The following is a 20,415-nucleotide window of genomic DNA, read 5'->3' as shown; positions in this document are numbered from 1 at the left end:
AGTCTCTTGTAGACAGCAAGTAGATGGGTCTTGTTTTTTTATCCATTCTGATACCCTATGTCTTTTGGTTGGCGCATTTAGTCCATTTAAATTCAGTGTTATTATAGAAAGATACGGGTTTAGAGTCATTGTGATGTCTGTATGTTTTATGCTTGTAGTGATGTCTCTGGTCCTTTGTCTCACAGGATCCCCCTTAGGATCTTTTGTAGGGCTGGTTTAGTGGTGACGAATTCCTTCAGTTTTTGTTTGTTTGGGAAGACCTTTATGTCTCCTTCTATTCTAAATGACAGATTTGCTGGATAGAGGATTCTCGGCTGCACATTTTTCCTGTTCATCACATTGAAGATTTCCTGCCATTCCTTTCTGGCCTGCCAAGTTTCAGAAGAGAGATCAGTCACGAGTCTTATAGGTCTCCCTTTATGTGTTAGAGCACGTTGATCCCTCGCTGCTTTCAGAATTTTCTCTTTATCCTTGTATTTTGCCAGTTTCACTATGTCGTGCAGGAGATCGATTCATGTTACGTCTGATGGGAGTTCTCTGTGCCTCTTGGATTTCAATGCCCTTTTCCTTCCCCAGATCAGGGAAGTTCTCAGCTATGATTTCTTCAAGTACACCTTCAGCACCTTTCCCTCTCTCTTCCTCCTCTGGAATACCAATCATGCGTAGATTATTTCTCTTTAGTGCATCACTTAGTTCTCTAATTTTCCCCTCATACTCCTGGATTTTTTTATTTCTCTTTTTCTCAGCTTCTTTTTCCATAATTTTATCTTCTAGTTCACCTGTTCTCTCCTCTGCCTCTTCAATCCGAGCCGTGGTCATTTCCATTTTATTTTGCAGCTCATTAATAGCATTTTTTAGCTCCTCCTGGCTGTTCCTTAGTCCCTTGATCTCTGTAGCAATAGATTCTCTGCTGTCCTTTGTACTGTTTTCAAGCCCAGTGATTAATTTTATGACTATTATTCTAAATTCACTTTCTGTTATATTGTTTAAATCGTTTTTGATCAGTTCGTTAGCTGTTGTTATTTCCTGGAGATTCTTTTGAAGGGAATTCTTCCGTTTGGTCATTTTGGATAGTCCCTGGAGTGGTGTGGAACTGCAGGGCACTTCCCCTGTGCTGTCTGGAATAACTCTCGTTGGTGGGTGGCGCCGCAGTCAGACCCAATGTCTGCCCCTAGCCCACCGCTGGGGCCACAGTCAGACTGGTGTGTGCCTTCTCTTTCCCTCTCCTAGGGGCAGGATTCACTGTGGGGTGGCGTGGCCTGTGTGGGCTACTTGCACACTGCCAGGCTTGTCGTGCTGGGGATCTGGTGTATTAGCTGGGGTGGATAGGTAGGGTGCACGGGGGCAGGAAGGGTAGGCTCAGCTCACCTCTCCTCGTGATCCGCTTCAGGAGGGGCCCTGCGGCAGCGGGAGGAAGTCAGGCCCGCCACCGGAGGTGTGGATCCGCAGAAGCACAGCGTTGGGTGTTTGCGCGGAGGAAGCAAGTTTCCTGGCAGGAACTGGTTCCCTTTGGGATTTTGGCTGGGGGGTGGGCGAGGGAGATGGCGCTGGCGAGCGCCTCCCACCCCCCCACCCCCCAATTGAGCTCTGTGGTCCAGGGCTCAGCAACTCTCCCTCCCGTTGTCCTCCAGCCTTCCCACTCTCCGAGCAGAGCTGTTAGCTTATAACCTTCCAGATGTTAAGTCCCACTCGCTGTCCGAACACACTCCGTCCGGCCCCTCCGATTTTGCAAGCCAGACTCGGGGTCTCTGCTTGGCCGGCGGGCCGCCCCTCCGCCCTGGCTCCCTCCCGCCAGTGTGTAGTGCGCACCGCCTTGCTGCCCTTCCTACCCTCTTCCTTGGGCCTCTCGTGTGCTCTTGGCTCCGGAGACTCTGTTCTGCTAGTTTTGTGGCGGTTTGCTGGGTTATTTAGGCACGTGTAGGTGGAATCTAAGTGATCGGCAGGACGCGGTGAGGCCAGCGTCCTCCTACACCACAATCTTCCCCAGAACTCCCCTATTTACCTGTTTTGAGAGAGAAAGAGAGAGAGAGCCTGAGAGCTCACAGAAGGGGCAGAGAGAGGGAAAGAGAGAATCCCAAGCAAGTTCTGCACTGTCAGTGTGGAACTTGATGTGGGGTTCGGACCCGCGAACCATGAAATCATAACCTGAGCCGAGGTCAGACACTTAACAGACTGAGCCACCCAGCTATCCCAAGTAAATGCACATTTTAAAACCTTAATTTGGATTGCAAATGATCCATCATGTAGCCCCTCTGCCGCCCAGTGCCAGAGCTCCTGTTGAGATGGGAAGTGGGGAGCACAGTGGAAAACCATGAGATTTTAGATATGGACAGGAAGGACCTTAGACATCATCTGTTGCAACTTCCTTACTTACAGAGGAGGGAGCTAACACCTGGAACACTAGAAGATTCATCCAGGAGCACATGGTTAGTTATTAACACATCCATGCCCAGAACCCATGTGTCTTACTTTCTGGTTCAAGGCCAGACCCCTTTTCTTCTCAAGGCTATATCTATAGGTCATCAGGTTCTGCTGTTTTGGCAAATTTGATTTCAGAAGCAATCTGTTTTTCTTCTGCTTCCTGTTCTTTGTTGTTATTAGTAATATTTTCCGTGTAAAAAAAGGTATAAAGGATAACATAATAATTACTTGTGCATTCGCCACCAACTTTAATCTATTAAAATATTACAAATCTAGTTAAAGCCCCTTTCCTGGTTATATTTCCCTCCCTATCTCCTAGAGGTGACTACTGTCTTGAATTTGTCACTTAGCTCTCCTATGTATATCTCTGTACTTTTATTAAAAATGAGTGTTACTAAACAGTCATTATGCAAAAATTAAACATTATATGAAAGAGATATGTCAAATGTATTCTCAATTTGTTTTTATTCCACTCAGTCTTGTTTATGATGTTTCTCCTTGTTGCTATATATATTGCTCCATTTCACTCATTTCCACTGCTATGTTGTTTTCCATTTTATGAATATACCCTATTTCTGTATTCTCTTGCTGATATGTAGGCTGTTTTTAGTTTGTTCAAAAATGATGCTGCTATGAGTAGTCTTAACTTTCCTGTGCATATGTGTAAAAGTTTATTTAGGGTATGTCTCTCTGGGTGGAATTGCTAAGTCATAGGTTGTGTACATTTTCAGTCTTTCCAGATACTGCCAAATTATTCTGTAAAGTGGTTGCACCAGTTTACATTCCTACTTAATAGTATGAGTTCCTGTTGTTCCACATCCTTGCCAGCCATGATTTTGTGCCAGTCTGATGCATTTTAATTTCTCTCATTATGAATGAATATCAGCATCTCTTTTATGTTTATTGGCCACTTGGGTTTTTTAAAGTCTATTTTTTTTTCTTTTTCTAATGAGACTCCTAGAGAGGGAATGGACTGAGTGGTCCTACTGTGTACTTCCTCATTTTAGAAATGAGGAAACAGGGGCTGGAAAAATGTAGTGACTAGTTCAAGGTCCTCAAACAGACAAAAACCAAGGGGCCATGCCTCCCAGCCCTCTGTTGTTTCTATTTTCCCAAATAGTCAAATCATGCATTTGGATGTATTACCTTTTTGGTATTTTTTATTTTTTTTTTTATTTTTCAAAAATGTTTATTTATTCTTAGAGAGAGAGAGACAGACCGACAGAGCATGAGCAAGGGAGGGGCAGAGAGAGAGGGAGACACAGAATCCAAAGCAGGTTCCAGGCTCTAAGCTATCAGCACACAGCCTGATGTGGGGCTCGAACTCACAAACTGTGAGATCATGACCTGAGCTGAAGTCAGATGCTTAACTGACTGAGCCACCCAGGCACCCCCTTTTTTGGTATTGTGAAGAACAGGGTCCAGGGCTAAATCTACCGATTAGAAGAGTTTAATTAGTGACTGTGTGGATTACATGTGTGACTTTGTTGAACTTTCTGAAAACCCAGACCATCATCTCCTTGTTTAAAAGCCTTCTAGGTTTCCCATTGCTCCTTGGAGAGTCAGAACTGCTTAACTCTCTCTGCTGGATTGGGCCTCTCCTGCCTCTTCAGGCTCTGCTGGGTCCCTCCTTGTCTGTCCTCCAGCCACACTGGCTTTCTTTCGGCTTCACACTTGGCTTCACATTTGCCCAACTCCCTTTCTCAACAGGGCCCTTGCGTTCTCTCTCTCTGCCTGCAGCTCTCCCCTTCTCCTCTCCTCCCTCTGGCTCATCCTTGTTAGGGACTCTCATTGTCACTTCCTGGGGGAAGCCCTCCTGAACTCTCCTACTAACCCACATCCCTACTCTGTACTCACAAGGCTGATATATTTCATAGCACCCATCATAGCTGCAGGTTTACATTTAAGTGTATAGTTACTTATTAAGGTTTCTCTTCTCCATGAGTCCTTAAGTCCCATGAAATCAGGAACTATGTTTTTGCTTACCATTCTATCCCTAGCTTTTAGCAATATGCCTGTCATATGGTTGGAACTCGCTCAGTGTTTGTGGAATGAGTAAATGAATAAATGGTTAGTCTTTAAAAAGCTCATCTTACCTTGCCTCTCTGGAGGCACACTGTCTATATCTAAATGGAGTCACCCATTTCCTTCACACCATAGCCCTGCACTATGTTCTCAGAGAAAGAGTGATACTATTTGGACTGTATTGAAGATTTATATTCATGACTCAAAGGACATGGCAAGGGGAGAGGTAGAAGGAAAGAAAAAGGAAAAAGGAGAATTAGACATTGGAAGGAGGAATGCTAGATCATTAGCTGCCTGATTTGGGAAGCCTGCAGAATGGGTCATTTGAACTCTCTGAGGGTTTCCAGTGCAGCTAGCTGGCTGGATGAACGCCAAATCTAAGAGAGTCTGGACAGTGGTTTGATGGGCCATTAACTTAGAAGGAAAAACTGAATAGATCTTAGCTGGGCCTTTCCTTCTAAGATTCTGGTTTGAAGAACTGAAAATGAGGGTATACTATAAGAATAAACAGTTTTGCTCCTTCCCTCAAGTTTATTGCTTCCACTTGCACAAGACAAATATGTGTTCTTTATATTACTAATCATTTTGTTACATCAATCCTTAAAGAATAGTAGAACTTCTGTCATAGTCCTGTGGAGAGTCTGTGTCCCAGTAGAAATCTTACTTTTATTATTAGGTTTTCTGTTCTGTGTCTTTTGTACATCTATGCATTGCCTTGGAGAGAAGAGGAGACCTCTTTACCTTTTCATGAGTATGTGCATAATTCTTACAACATTACATAGCCATAATTCTTCAATGTTATTCTTAATTCACTGTCAAAAGACAGAAGTTATTTCTGGATTGTTCACCTAGCAGTAGGTAGCAAACATGTTTTCAGGATGGATGATAACCAACTGTCACATTTTCTGTTTAGTTTTGGTATCTCTTTCTTAGGAAGGAAGTTAAGAATTTCCTTTGTAAGTCTTTTTTCATGGTGATGGGAACTCAGGGTTCTCAGTGGAACATGCTCCATGTTTTCTTGGAGCTCTGTGCTTTCACTAAAAGCAGAGAACAACTATGATGTTGCAAGAATGCCAGGTAGAAACCTGGAAGCTTGTAAACAAAACTATCTGTGTCCAAAGAAGTGTAATGTCTTTTGCTAGGAAACAGAAGACATTTGCCTCTAGTTTATTATTGATCTTTCAAATGACTCTTCAAGGTAGTTCAGAGTTATGAAACTCTGAGCTTGGGTTGTTTAATATGGTAGGAACAAAGTACAAACTTAAATCTGTTCCCATTTTAAATAAAATAATAGGACTTGGCTGCAATTAAAGGACCTGTTTTGTATGGTTGTGTGAGAGTAACATGAGGAAATATAAGTGAGTTCATAAGTTTAAGGATTGCTTCCTACATTATAAGCTCTGTGTTAAGTGTTGGCTATTATTTATTGTTGTCACAATTATCTGATGCCTTTTAATATTGCAAACTTAGGTTATCTTTTTCAGTGAAGAGGCAGCATCCTTTCCAACCTGTAATACCTTTGTTTTCTGTCAAAATTTATTGAGTCTAGAGACTAGGTACAACATGATTCTAAATGTGGAATATCTGTGATGTTTGTTGGATATTTATTATAGCTAATCTTACTCCCATCAAGAACTTTGCAGTTCCATCCCTGGAAAATCTAATAGTTTCTTCCATAGCTTTGGGCTAGTACCCTGACTAATGCTTTTTGTGGCCTCTACCTTTCATCAGAAATCTTCCAACCCCAAGCTCTTGTCCTCACTGAAACCTATTTTCTGAAAAGTTGCTGGGTAGGTATTGAAGTTACTGTGTTATGGCTCGGGCTCCTATTGAAGGACTTTCAGGCCCAGGTGGAATGGTTGTGTCGGGTGTTTTTCTGGGGCAGTGTGCTTTCTGAAATACCTTGATGCAGAGGCAGAACTGTCCCTGCAAGCTTGGGCTTCTTGTCTTTTTAAGGCTCTTCATAAAAACCCATTTGTTCCCAGGCCACACTTCCTCAAGCCAGATTCTCCCTGTCCTTTAGACTTGTGCAGGAGTTGGGAAGGGCCCTAGGGGCCCTTAGAATTACAAACCATAAGTAACTGACAGAGCACAAGAGAGATGATAGAGGAGATAGGAAGTTCATGTCCCATGAGTGGATCTTCTCTATGAAGAATTATAGGACTAAACTCTGGACTGCTAGTGTTTAAAAGCACTCATCCTTATTGAAGGAGATTTGTACGTTTCTTGACCTTCTGACACTGTCAGTATGAGTAGTGTATTTGGAAAGTTCCAAGGCTGGCAAGATTGATTTATTCCAATCTGCACACCTTTTCAGTGTTAGCTGTGTGGAAATTTTCTCATTAGCCATAAGAAAGCTGTTTTATACTCAGAACAGGTCATACAGTTCCCTAAAGCAAATACCAGGCTGGCTTATCTGAACATGGTGAGGGAAATCATTATTCTTTTTTCCTCTTTTTTCTTGATTTCTCTGTAACAGCTTGGTCTTTAATAATTGGATCTCATTTGGGTTGTACAAGAACATGAAAATATTTAATAAGCACCATTGAGTTATGTTGGTTGTCCTGGTGGAAAAGCACTAGTATGTATTTACTAGAAAAGCATTAGGCATATTAAAGGCCAAGTTCTCTGTGTTCATACTAAGGCTGTTCAAGTTAGAGTAGCACCTTCGGTGGCCCCAGAGATAATTGGTGAGCCTCTGTATTTTTTCCCTGTGTATAATGGGGGCAGTGATAATGTCTACCTTAAAGGGCTGTTGTATTTATAATTCAAGTCTGGCACATATGTACCCAGTAAATTTTAGCTACTGTCATTTCTTTTCTTCTCTTGTTTCTAACCTGACACGCTCTTCATCCTTTCTTTCCTTCTTTTTAGTTTTCCATGTTGTCATTTCCTTAGCTTTTGGACCTGTTGGGGCCCACAAGCCCTGGCAGTTCCATTGGTCTATTCAGGGCTACTCTGATAGAAATGAGATGTCTTTCTGCCTGTTTAGGAAGTTTCCAAGTTAGAGCTTTCTTTTTAGATCATTGAATGCAGACATTCATTCTGCCTTAGAGAAGGTGAACACGATTGGCTGTGCTATCTGAGATAGGCACTTACTGCTGGGAGGCAAGAAGAGAATGTGTTGATTCTCATGAAGAAGTTGTTTTAGGCCATGGGGCTCACACATTTGTATATGAATACTTTTCTCTTTAGGAAATTACCTACATTTTAGTCTCAGTTAGGATTCAAACATTAGGCCATTGCTACTTGTTAAATTTTCAGTCTTATTTAACAAGAGGGACCATAAACACTGTGTATGTAGATCCCTAGACCATGTTAGATCTAAAGATGCTGAGGGCCCTGTTGCTCTGGAAAGGTACTAAGTTTTGAAGTTTTCAGAGGGAAAAGAGATCTTTTCTGTTTGTTTTGTTGGGGTACATGACAAACTAGTAACTGTAATCCAGATCAGTTACTTTTGGTCAAAATGGGCTAGTTAGCTTAATTGCCTGCTTGCTGCCATTTTTCAATTACAAAGGGAAAAGTGTATTTATAGTTGAGAAACACTGCAGATACCACCTTAACTAAGTGATCAAGATTAATACCATCAACAATACAATATATCAGTACTCCTGATACAGTGCAAATGAAGGACACAAAATCACTTCTTTGGTATTTTTGCCTAAAATCCATAACCTTAATCCAATGTTGAGAAAACATCAGACAAACTCAAATTGAGAGAATATACAAATACAAATAACTCACCAGTACTCATCCAGAATATCAAGGTCATGAAGGATGAGGAAAGACTGAGGAAGACCTGTGACAGATTAGAGAAGATCAAGTAGCCATAACAACTAAATGCCATGTGAGATCCTGGATTGGATCCTCAAACAGAAACAGGTCATTAGGGGAACAGCTGGTAAAATTTGAGTAAGGCATGTAATTTAGTTAATATTGTTATACCAATGCTAATTTCCTGGTTTTAAAAATGGTTTTAAAAATGGAGGCGCCTGTGTGGCTCAGTCGGTTAAGCGTCCGACTTCGGCTCAGGTCATGATCTCGTGGTCTGTGAGTTTGAGCCCCATGTTGGGCTCTGTGCTGATAGCTCAGAGCCTGGAGGCTTCTTCGGATTCTGTGTCTCCCTCTCTTTGCCCCTCCCATGCTCATGCTCTGTCTCTCTCTGTCTCTCAATAACAAATAAACATTGAAAAAAAATTTTTTTAAATGGTACTGTAGTTACATAGATTGTTAACATTAGGGAATGGTGAGTGAAAGGTAAATATGAACTCTAAAATTTGCACAACTTTTATAGGAATTTAAAATTATTTCAAAATTAAATATAAAAAAGAAATTAAAATAACATGGGTAAATTTTAAATATATATTTTAAAATGTTTATTTATTTTGAGAAAGAGGCAGGGAGAGAATGAATAGGGGAGGAGCAGAGAGAGAGGGAGAGAGAGAGAATCCCAGCTGGGCTCCACAATCAGTGTGGAGCCTGATGTGGGACTTAATCTCATGACTATGAGATCATGACCTGAGCCGAAATCAAGGGTCAGACACTTAGCCAGCTGAGCCACCCAGGTGCCCCAACATTGGTATATTTTAAAAATGTAATAAGATTTTTGGGGCGCCTGGGTGGCTTAGTCAGTTAAGCTTCCAACTTCAGCTTAGGTCACGATCTTGCAGTCCGTGAGTTCGAGCCCTGCATTGGGCTCTGGGCTGATGGCTCAGAGCCTGGAGCCTACTTCTGATTCTGTGTCTCTCTCTCTCTCTGCCCCTCCCCCGTTCATGCTCTGTCTGTCTGTCTCAAAAGTAAATAAACTTAAAAAAAAAAAGCTGCTGAGGATTCAACTCAGTTTTATTTTATTTTATTTTATTTTATTTATTTTTTTTTCAACGTTTATTTATTTTTGGGACAGAGAGACAGAGCATAAACGGGGGAGGGGCAGAGAGAGAGGGAGACACAGAATCGGAAACAGGCTCCAGGCTCTGAGCCATCAGCCCAGAGCCTGACGCGGGGCTCGAACTCATGGACCGCGAGATCGTGACCTGGCTGAAGTTGGACGCTTAACCGACTGCGCCACCCAGGCGCCCCTCAACTCAGTTTAAAAAAAAAAAAAAGATATAATAAGATTTGGAAGATAAAGTTGAGGAAAACTCCCAGAAAGTAGAGAAAAAAGATAAAGAGAAAGAAAATATAAGAAAATTAGAGTATTAGTACTAGAGACCCAACATCCCAATCACAGGAAATCCACAAAGAAGGAGAAATGGAAGGGAGAAGGTCATCAAACAATTCAAGAAAATTTCACAGAACTGGAGAACATCAGTTTACATGTTGAAAAGGCCCATTGAGAACTCAGCACAAGAGATGCAAGTTGACCCACACTAAGTCTTCGATGAAACATTGCAAAATATGTGGGATAAAGAGAGGATCTTAAACACTTTCAGAAAAAGTGGAGAGAGCAGGGTACACACCCAACGTTAAGAATGAAACTGGCATCAAACTTCTCAGCAGCACTGTTGAAACACATGGGCACAGTAAAGCAGTAGAAAGAATACAGTAAGAAAATGAAGCAATGCCTTCAAAATTCTGAAGTATTTTAGCCATCCTCTTCTGCCTGCAGTATGCTCGTCCCTCTCCCTGAAACCCCCAATTAGGGTAGTGGAAGCAGACTGAGCACAGGTATTCCATCAGTTCAGATGCTGCCCCCTGCCTGCCCCTGTCCCGTCTCTTTAGTCCTGCTCACCTGCTGTTTCCTTTTTCCTTTCAGTGATATTTTTTTCTATGCCAAAACAGGAGAGGGAACAAAATAAAGTGAAATCCAATACAAAAAAAATTAAACCCTCTGTGTATGAGAGGGTATTTTCTTTTTAAAAATTTTTTAAAAATGTTTATTTCTTTTTGAGGGAGAGAGAGAAGAGACAGTGAGTGGGAGAGGGACAGAGAGAGAGGGAGACACAGAGCTCGAAGCAGGCTCCAGGCTCTGAGCTGTTAGCACAGAGCCCAACGCAGGGCTTAAACTCACAAACTGTGAGATCATGACCTGAGCCAAAGTTGGATGCTTAACCGAGTGAGTCACCCAGGTGCACCAGTAAGTACATTTTCATACATTCAAGGTCTCAAAATTTTTACTTCCAAGGAAATTACTAGAAGATAACCTTCATCAAAGTAAAGATGTCAAAAAAAAAAAAAAAAAAAAAAAGGAGACAGACCTGAAAGCACGAAATAGTGGCTTTAACACAAAGTGAAACAAAAGGACTGTGCAGGGTGTTGGTGAAGGAAAATTTCAAAGATGACAACTTTGTGATTAGTCTAGAGAGCAAAATAGTCCAAATTTGAACAGGTGTGAAATCTTCAGGGGCCATGTTGTCAAGAAGGTGAAATTGACAGAATTTTTATTTACTTCATTAAGAGAAGATGTAAACAACTTGTGAATTTTCAAAATAATTGCAGTTAGATACATTTTGAAAATCAAGAACAAGACTCACTGAGGTTGGGTTAGGGTACGAACAGGAATTGTTCAGGAAAAAGTAATCATTAGTATAGCATATGGTTAGCTGGAAATATCATTTATGTAGTAATAACGTAGACATTGAATAAAGAGCCATACAAAATGATGACCGTAGAAGGAGGATGGGAAGAGTGGGTTTGTAGGTATGGATTGAGAAGGGTGGGTGACTTCCATAGTGGGAAGTCTAAAAGATAGTAGATTTTTATAACTAAAAAATCAAGAGCAGCAATTTAACATTGCATATGGAGGTCAATGCCAAAAGAAACAATTAAAAGATTTTTATGTGGTTGCCTCTGGGAGGTGGGAAAAATGGGATGGGGATGGCACTGCTGGTTTGTGAAATGAGACATGTAGAATATTTGGTTCTTTAAACTACTAGTATATATATTTGTGCTATTAAAGGAAATATAAATACAAAAAAGCTAACTAAGTTAAAGTAAAAACTAACCCCCAAAATGTAAGTTATTTGAAAAGTTTAACCCCCTCCCCCAATATTGAATTTACCCTAAGAAAGTGTATTTTTTTTATCCTTACATGGTAACCTTAAGAAGAGAGAAAGAGCTGAAAGTAACTGAAGGAGTTACTGTGAGAGGAAGCACTGACTTGGTACATGTGACAATTTGCCAATTGTCCTGGTTATCTGAACTATCTCAAAAACCTTTTGTTTTCTTTGAGAAAAAAGATACTCATGGGCTAAAATAGAAGTTACACCTAGACCATATTGCTTTGTGAAATCTGTGTTTAACACAATCCTTTATTCTCCCTCACCCCCATTTCTTCTTTCTCGGTGAGGGTCAGGTATGGTGGTTACTTTTATCAGGTTATTGGTTTTTTAGGTTAGTATCAATTTTAGTTAGTATCAATTTTAGTATCAATTTTAGTAGTTAGGCTGCATTAATTTCTGGTTTGGAATATGGTCACTATAAGTAAAAGTGTTGCATCTAAGGCCAAAAAAAAAAAAAAAAAAAAGAAGAAGAAAAAGAGAAAGAAAAAAAAAATCCCAGATGGTAGGCTTATCTGTATATCTGTTCAGTCCAGTTGTCATGTGAAACCACTGTATTGAGGTCAACGGGATCCTAATGTGGACTTTGCTCTAACAGCTTGATTTGATTGACTCTCTCTGGATTAGTAAAAATTCTTGTTTCTGTAGTTGATATTAGCCAAAAGGTAGAGAAGTGGTAAATAAAATCTTGTTTCTAGGATGTGTTATTTAAAATTTTGGTCTTTATATTTTTATTTGACAAAATTTACTGTCTTGTTGTTCTATTGTCCATGCGAGTGTGTGTTGATGAATAAAAATGTCAGTTATTTTTGGTTGTTGGTCTTTTCTATGTGCTAAGTGAATCAACATTTACAATTGCACCAGTTTAACTGATAAATGCAAAATAAATGTGTTGTGAGATGACAGGCATTAAGTCTTTTTCATAGTTTGTAAAAAGCTATTTGGAGATTTATTTGAAAAAAAAAAAAGTTTTTTTTTCCATGTGACATTTCCATGGGACATTTTTAGTGATCATAGAAGAGTTTTATTGGAGGCTATGGGAACATGTTTCTTTATATTAATCCATTAAAAAATTATACTTTCAGTGCATTTTTAGAGGAGAAATGAAGTTGCTAAGATGGTTTTACAGAACTTGCTGTATTTTATTGCCTTGATGCTTTGAAAGGCATGTGAATCTACCTCATCTCCGTTCCATCCCAGTACCCTGACAGCATCCTGTCATAGCATGTATCTCACGGTATGTTTGATTCTCACACTAGACTATAAGCCTCTTGGAGATTGGATTGTGTTCTTTGTGGTATCCTTAGTGACTAGCATTGTTGCCTGGGGATGAAGTTAGATGAATACATGATTAAAATTTCTACAAAAAGCATTTTTTTCTATGAACTGATGATCACTGGAAGCGTTCTCTCCATAGTGGAGCTCTCCAAAGCCATTCTTGTATAAATTAAAGTGTTAGAGAGCCTCCATAATAAATTTCAGAAAAAACGCTCTTCCCTTTTTAAAAATTTACCACCCATGGAGGGTCATTGAATCCAAAAATGGTTACTGAGTGTAGGATCAGTTTGGAATATGTTCAACTATAAATAAACAGAAACCTAACAGTGGTTTAAGCAAATAAGGACTTTATTTGTCTCACATAGTAAAATGTCTGGGTTAGGCAGCCCATGGCTGATCTGGTGGCTCAGTGATGTCACCATAGACTCTGGCTCCTTCTGTTCTCCCATCCCTCCTTGTAGGTCTTGTGCTCGTGCTTGTCAGTAGGTGCCTGTTGCACCTCTAGGTATCATCTCCGTGGTTCAGGCAGGAAGGGCAAGAATGGCAAAGGGCTGAGGGGACATGCCAGCAGAATCTGGCCCCTTTAGAAACTTTCCTAGATGATACCTCTGTGACTCGTACTTACATTTCATTTGACAGAAATGGGTCATGGCTATGCCTAGCTGGAAGGGAGCCTGGGAAAATAAGTATTTAGCTTTTCAGCATCTGTAGGAAGAAGAGTAAGTAGATTGTAGATCATTTTCAGAAATGAATTTCAGAAACTAGATCTCCCTTTACATTTTGCTTCTTTTTAAAGAACTCTTCTGGATCACTATTAAACTTTAGGGTGAGACTTAGAGGTTCATAAACATCATCTAGTGATTTGCTCCCTTTATTAAAAAGAATGAAATAGAGTAAAATAGAAAAGAATAGAGAATATCAGAGTGTTTCTTACTTGGTTAGGGCAAGTATTTTGTGAAACACTGGGTCACAATGTAAGATATTTCTTACCTGTGCATTAAAAAATAATAATAACAAATAAAACATTGAGAGGGTTGCCTGGGTGGCTCAGCTGGTTCAGTGTCTGACTCTTGATTTAAACTCAGGTCATGATCTCAAGATTGTGAGATCAAGCGCCGTATTGGGCTCTATGCTGGGAGTGGAGCCTGCTTAAGATTCTCTCTCTCTTCCTCTTGCCCATTCCCAGCTTGAGCGCATGCATGCATGTACTCTTTCTCTGTCTCTCTCTCTCTCTCTTTCAAAAAAACAAAACAAAGCAAAGCAACCTAGAAAGGCATTGTTCTGGAGAATCATTGATTTTACAAGTATTGCTTTATTTATTACTATCATAAGCAATTTGGAGCATATGGGGAACTTACAATAAAGGAGATAAACCTGTGCATAAATACTTCTAATAGAGGAAGAAAGCTGTCTGTGCTATGAAAGATACCAATAAAGTGCTATGAAAGGTCACTGGAATTCAATTTATAGTAATTCTAACAGGGGTAGAGGATGTGGTGAGTAGAGGTTTGGAAAGGTCTTTGAAGGGAGTCGCCTTTGAACTGAGACTTGAGTATTTTTTGTTTGCTCCTATAATGCACTGGGCATTATACCTGTATCAGAGCTGATCGTGTTCATTTCAGAACCCTACACACAAGCAAATTTTGTAGAGTTATAAAAATTTTAAGAATACCTTTATTTTGTGGCACCTGGGTGGCTCCGTTTGTTAGGCATCGGACTTCGGCTCAGGTCATGATCTCACGATTCATGAGTTCAAGCCTCACATCGGGCTCTGTGCTCACAGCTCGGAGCCTGGAACCTGCTTCAGATTCTGTGTCTCCCTCTCTCTCTGCCGCTCCCCTACTTGCACTCTGTCTTTCTCTCCCTCTCTCCCTCAAAAATAAATAAACATTAAAAAAAAGTAGGAAGACTTAAAAAAGAATATCTTTATTTCATGATGGACCTATTAATTTTGCCTCTTTCAAAAATGACTGCATTTCCTAAATCCCAGACTATCAGGATGACTTTTGGCTAAGTCATCCTTACCTCCAGGTCTCAGGTAATAATTGGCTGTTCCTATATTATTGGAAAAATTTGATCATACATGGATGTACTCCTCTATTTTTCCAGTTATTATGGAACTATAAAGTTGGTGTTGGTAACAAAACAGAACTTGTTTAAAAATCAAAGTGCCCCTGGACTCATAAAATCTCAGTGTTGCAAGATGTTTCAGATATATATGGTCCAACCTCACCTAACTCATACTGAGGAAATGGAGATTTATAAACAAAGTAATGAAGAATAAGCCAGGAACCCAACCTGGGTCACTGACTTTCTAGTCCATTGCTGTTTTTCACTACCTCCAGTTAGCAATTTTAAGAGGGAAGAGGAAGTAAGGAAGTCAGGAGAATGCTATTCCAGAACTCTCTATTGCTAGATACAAAATTATTTCACACTTTGAAAATTATTTGCTATTAGCGTAGTCAGAACTATCAAAGTAAATTGTTTCCTTCCCACTGCTCTGTTCCTCTGGTCAGCATTCTCTGGGTTCTACAGTCATTAGAATTCTGAGGTTACTGCTGAGGATACAGTGACCCATTTTCAGAATCAAAACGATCAGCCAATCTGTCTCCTTGCCAGTCAGTGTTAGGTGTTTGCTGCTGCTTCTTTTCTTCTGCCTGCACTCTTGAATAATTGCTTTAACCAGCAAGCATGGTCATCTGCCCTGTGTGGTACAGAAGAAGGTGATAATAAGGTGTACCAGTCCTATCCACTATGAGATTATAATAAATTTTCTTTCTCATGTGTATATATAGATCATATCGAGTTCCTTGGGTGATTTGACTCCTGCTCTTTGACTCAGGAACATAGCAGTCATATTTTGGTTTCATAATAGCATAAGGGAAAAAGAACTTCTGTAAGAAAAAAATTAAAAAATATTTTATCTAGAGCCTGGACATGGTAAGATATACTCCTTACACAATCAATATAGGTATTATTGTCTTCATTTCTATAGGGGTAGACATTCTTGTCTTCATTTAACAGAGTAAGTAATGGGAGATGTAATTGAATCCCAGATCCTTCTAATTCTACTTTGTACGGCACCATGGTGGTCATATAGGATTAGAAAGGGATCTTTGCCTAGTAGATTTCTTGAAAGGACTGGGTATTCACAAGCTTTGGTGTAGCAATTTCAATTCTCATCATCAAGTTTGTTTGTCAAACCTCTGCTCTATATTTTTTAGCCTCCTTATTGTAAGTAAATGTTATGCAATTAAAAAATATGTGTCAAAAACACTAACTTGAGAAGATGTATGCATCCTCATGTTCATTGCAGCAGCATCATTTATATATATAGTCAAGATAAGGAAATAGCATAAATGTCCATTGATGCATAAACAGATAAAGAAGATGTGGTACATATAAACAATAGAGTATTAATGAACCATAAAAGAAAATGAAATCTTGCCATTTACAACAACATAGATTGGCCTCAAGAGCATTATGCTAATTGCACGAAGTTAGATAGGGAAAGACAAATACTGTAATACTGTATGATCTCTCATATATGGAATCTTAAAAAAATAAAAAGTTTATAGACACAGAGAACAGAATGGTGGTGCTGGAGGCAAGGTGTGGGAGGTGGGTGGAAGAAATGGCTAAACTGGGTTTTTTATTGTTGTTTTTAACATATATTGAATTAAAAGGTTAAAAAAAACCCATAAAATTGCTGCACTAGGGGAAAAAAGTCAGCGTGGGAGCTTCTGGGAAAGATTTTACACTGTGATAAAGCAGGGAGCCACATGACTAGAAAATCCTTTTTTTTTTTTTTTTTTTTTTTTTTTTTTTTTTTTTTTTTTAACCACCACTCCTTCCTTCCTGTTTGGGAAATGGGCTTTTAAGCAAGGATGAGATGCTTGAACTGTGGCAGCCATTTTGTGACCATGAAGGAAGATTTCCCCAAGATGCTGAGGATGGAGGGAAGGAAGCACAGAAAGAGCCTGAGTCCTCAGTGATATTGCTGAGCTCTAAACCAGTTCTGAAAACTTAAGACTTTTTGTTATGTACAAAGTGAAATGCACATATTGTTTAAGCCCCTGTTAGTTGGGTAATCTTTTACCTGTGGCCCAAAACATCTTAAATAATTCTTTCTTTCTTTTTTTTTTTTTTTTTTTTTGTAATGATACCCTCTGAGAGAGATGTCCATCCCCAGAGGGTAACATTTTAAAATGTCATCTTTAGAATGGACAAAAGATCAGTTATTTAGAAACCTCTTTAATCTGACATGGTGTATTTACCCCTAAGTGTTCCAGAAGTACAGAATCACTATATTTTATTGCACCCAGAGTCATATGATCTGTGACATATACCAAAGTACAAAATTACTGTATTGGATTGCATTCAGAGTCATATGGGCTGTGACATATGCCAACTTTGCTTTTGCCAGAAATTTAATGCTTGTAATTTCTGTTCACAGACAGTATTGCAGAATGGCACTTTGAGCCTCTTTCTTCCTCCATCATCTTCACCCCTACACCAGGTGGGACTGGTTTATTTGCCTGGTGAGTACAGGATAAAAAAATGATTTTTTTTGAAGTGCCATAGTACATCTTTGGCTTTTTCCAACTGAGTGGATTTTTAATTTTTAAAATTGCTTTTCCATAAAAATGGCTATACTTTGTGAATATTGAAACTATAACTTATTTCTGACTGACAGATTTTCATCATTAATGACAGTGAGATGTATGTAATGCCATTATGATAAGATACATCAACCATAGGCTAATCTTCAACCGAATCACAAGGACTACAGAGTTCATCTGGCCCACACTCTTTATCTTGTACAATCCAGGTTATCCCTTTCCCTGTCCTACATGCTCCTGAGTTCTTTCATTTGTTCATTTGTTTGTTCGTCCATTCATTAATTCATTGATTCATCGAGAATACTTACTGTCACATGCTAAACACTGGATTGGATCCTGAGGATACAGGGATGAATACATTTTTTGACTTCAGCATGCCTATAAATCTTTGGGAAGAAACAGACTCACTTACTGTTAATTATGATACAATTTATTAAGTAGAGTAATGGACCCATAATTATGGAAGCTTTGAGGATAAATTAGTTCATTCTGACTAAACATTTTCATGTTTCAATGGATGATTAGAAAACCTAGGGGTTTTTTTTTTCATAGATATTTAGAAATGTGTAGAATAGAAAAATATCAGAAGCAGCAGGTTACTTAATATCAACAGGGAAGGAATATAAGAGTGCAATCATTTCTCAATCAAGTTCTTTGTATAGTGACAATTGTATGTACATAATCAGAGAATGAGTCAGTCTATAATGTATAGTGAATTATTTTTTACTCAACAAAATACTCTTTAAGTGGGCCATTCATTGAGAGATGGAAATAGATTTTAGAAACATATGGAGCAATATGGACAGTTATTTATTAAGTTCCTGCCATATGGCCAGAATTGTAGTAAGATTCATCACTGTCACCATTATGGTAGCTAACATTTATTGAGTGCCTTCTCTGTGCCATTCACTGTATGAAGCACTTTACATCCCTCATCTCATTGAATTCTCACAAAAATTGTACATGGTGTGATGGTTGCTATGATACTCTCATTGTGCAGATAAGGAAATTGAAGCCTGCAGATTGTGTGACTTACCTATGACTATCCAGCTTCTGAGTGGCAGAGTTAGCACTCTCTCAGAGCCTGTGGGTAGGAGAGCTGACAACACTGACTCCATCTTTGGCCCTCCATCTTGTTTGTGCCTATGCAACCATCTCCCTCAGGGTAACGTGTTCCAGGCCTTGGAGGTTAATGTATGCCCTGACCAGAAGGCAGAAAGGCTTGTTTTAATGTTTCCCAAAGTGGCACACAGAGGTCCTACTTTAAGGTAACTAGTAGAGATGCCTGGCACACCTAAGGTGCCACTTTAGATAATTGCCCTGTGACCTCACCACTGTGCCCCTTGCTCCATAAAACTGTGGGTTAAGGTCTGGATTGGGGGGAGCCTGGGGCAGAGAATGGCTGTGTAGGGCCTGGATCATCCATCTTCTTGATTCCCCCATCAGTTTGTTACCCTGAATAAAACTGAAAATGGTATGGAGTGGCTTCCTTCAGTTTTGTGTCTCAAAGTACCTTCTCATTCTGGAGGATACTTTACTGAACCTCCTCCACCTTCTAACATCATGTTCTTAACTTTTCTGGGTAAAAGAAGTAAAAGGTAGGCATCTGTAGTTTAGGAAAGTTTATGCTTTTTTATCACACGGTTACATTTTAAGGAATGATGCGAAACTGTATACAGTCAAGTTCCATCCTCAATTGTTTTTCTTCCCTGTGACATCTTCCTAGCCAATCTCATCTAGCCCCCTGATTCTAATCCCCATCTCTCAAATGGAGACTTCTAAAGCTATATCAGCAAGCCCCACCTTGCTCCAGACTGCTTTTCCAACTTCTATTGGACGTCTGCCTACAGGTATCCCATAGACATTTCATACACAGTGGATCTAAAGAGAAACTTAGGAGCTGCTCATCTGTGTGTGCTCATTCTGTTCCAGAATTCATTAATGGCTTGCCATCCACGCCCTTCCTCAAATGACAGGTATCCAGCTGTTGCCCTTCCTTTCTTCCACCTTCCTGTAGCTATCTCCACTTTAATCTCTGATTTTCACTGCCACCAGTCATTTATCTGAGGTATTCTGATTTCAAGATTTTGTGGTAAAATTAATTAAGTAGATCTCTTGGAGATGAAACAACTCAATATGAAGAGACTGCTTGGATATGAAGAAAAAGTCCATGCCAAATGAACTTCCACTGGTTATATATTTAATTTGTTTTAATATTTATTTATATTTGAGAGTGAGAGAGACAGAGCGCGAGAGGCCGAGGGGCAGAGAGAGGGAGACACAGAATTCGAAGCAGGCTCCAGGCTCTGAGCTCTCAGCACAGAGCCTGACATGGGGCTTGAACGGCAAACTGTGAGATCTTGACCTGAGCCGAAATTGGATGCTTAACCAGCTTAGCCACCCAGGCCCCCCCTATATACTTAATTCTGACATACATGTCAGAGTTCTGTCTTAATTTCAAAGCAGTTGAAGTTTGGAACTTACTTCGAGCTATTTCTTCCTGCTTCTGTAGCACTAGGTGTGTTTCTCTGTGATCTCACTGGTCACATTTTCATAAATATTTGTTTTTATTTGTTATTCCATTGAATAGCAGAGACTTTGCTCCTTTGGTTTGACCAGTGAGGTCCGACCACCACCAACAGGCACACTGCTAGACACACAGAAGACATTTACCAATGCTTGCCAGTTCAAGGAATGAGTCTCATAACTTTAAAATTGAAAATTAACCACAAATGGGCTAGGAAAGCATCATTTAATTTTCTAAGAAGTTACCAACTTGTTCTCTACTAATAAGCAGCCAATTAAATAGTTTTAGAAAATCTTAACCTTTTTCACATCAATTCACACAATACAAGTTGTTAAATCTTAGAATACAATTTCTCTGCTTAAAAATCTTGAGTGGCTGCATTATCTACTAATCAAGTATCCTTTTACTTGTGATTAGAAAGCTCCATTTTATGATTTCATACTGAAGGATTCTAAAATCTGATGTGAAAATAAGATAGATAATATGCCATAGTAACTAGGAGGATGGTTATAAATGAGCCATGATTCAGTAGCATTAATGCCAG

The 20,415-nt window shown here is 39.6% G+C and overlaps 1 protein-coding gene across 1 annotated transcript in view; it reads left to right on the top strand.

Annotated features, from left to right (window-relative positions):
- Positions 1 to 19,639, top strand: part of LOC123385159 — a 109,435-nt gene extending 89,796 nt beyond the window's left edge. Inside the window, exons 5-6 of the mRNA XM_045056753.1 lie at positions 17,179 to 17,263; positions 19,195 to 19,639. Of these exons, the coding sequence (XP_044912688.1) occupies positions 17,179 to 17,203 (25 nt within the window). The 3' untranslated portion in view covers positions 17,204 to 17,263; positions 19,195 to 19,639. The remainder of the gene's footprint in view (positions 1 to 17,178; positions 17,264 to 19,194) is intronic.
- The last annotated feature ends 776 nt before the right edge of the window (positions 19,640 to 20,415 follow it).

Source organism: Felis catus, chromosome B1, assembly GCF_018350175.1.
Source record: "Felis catus isolate Fca126 chromosome B1, F.catus_Fca126_mat1.0, whole genome shotgun sequence".
In the NCBI taxonomy this organism is placed as follows: Eukaryota; Metazoa; Chordata; class Mammalia; order Carnivora; family Felidae; genus Felis; species Felis catus.
Note: the sequence above shows the minus strand (reverse complement) of the source record. Positions and strands in the feature narration are given on the sequence as shown.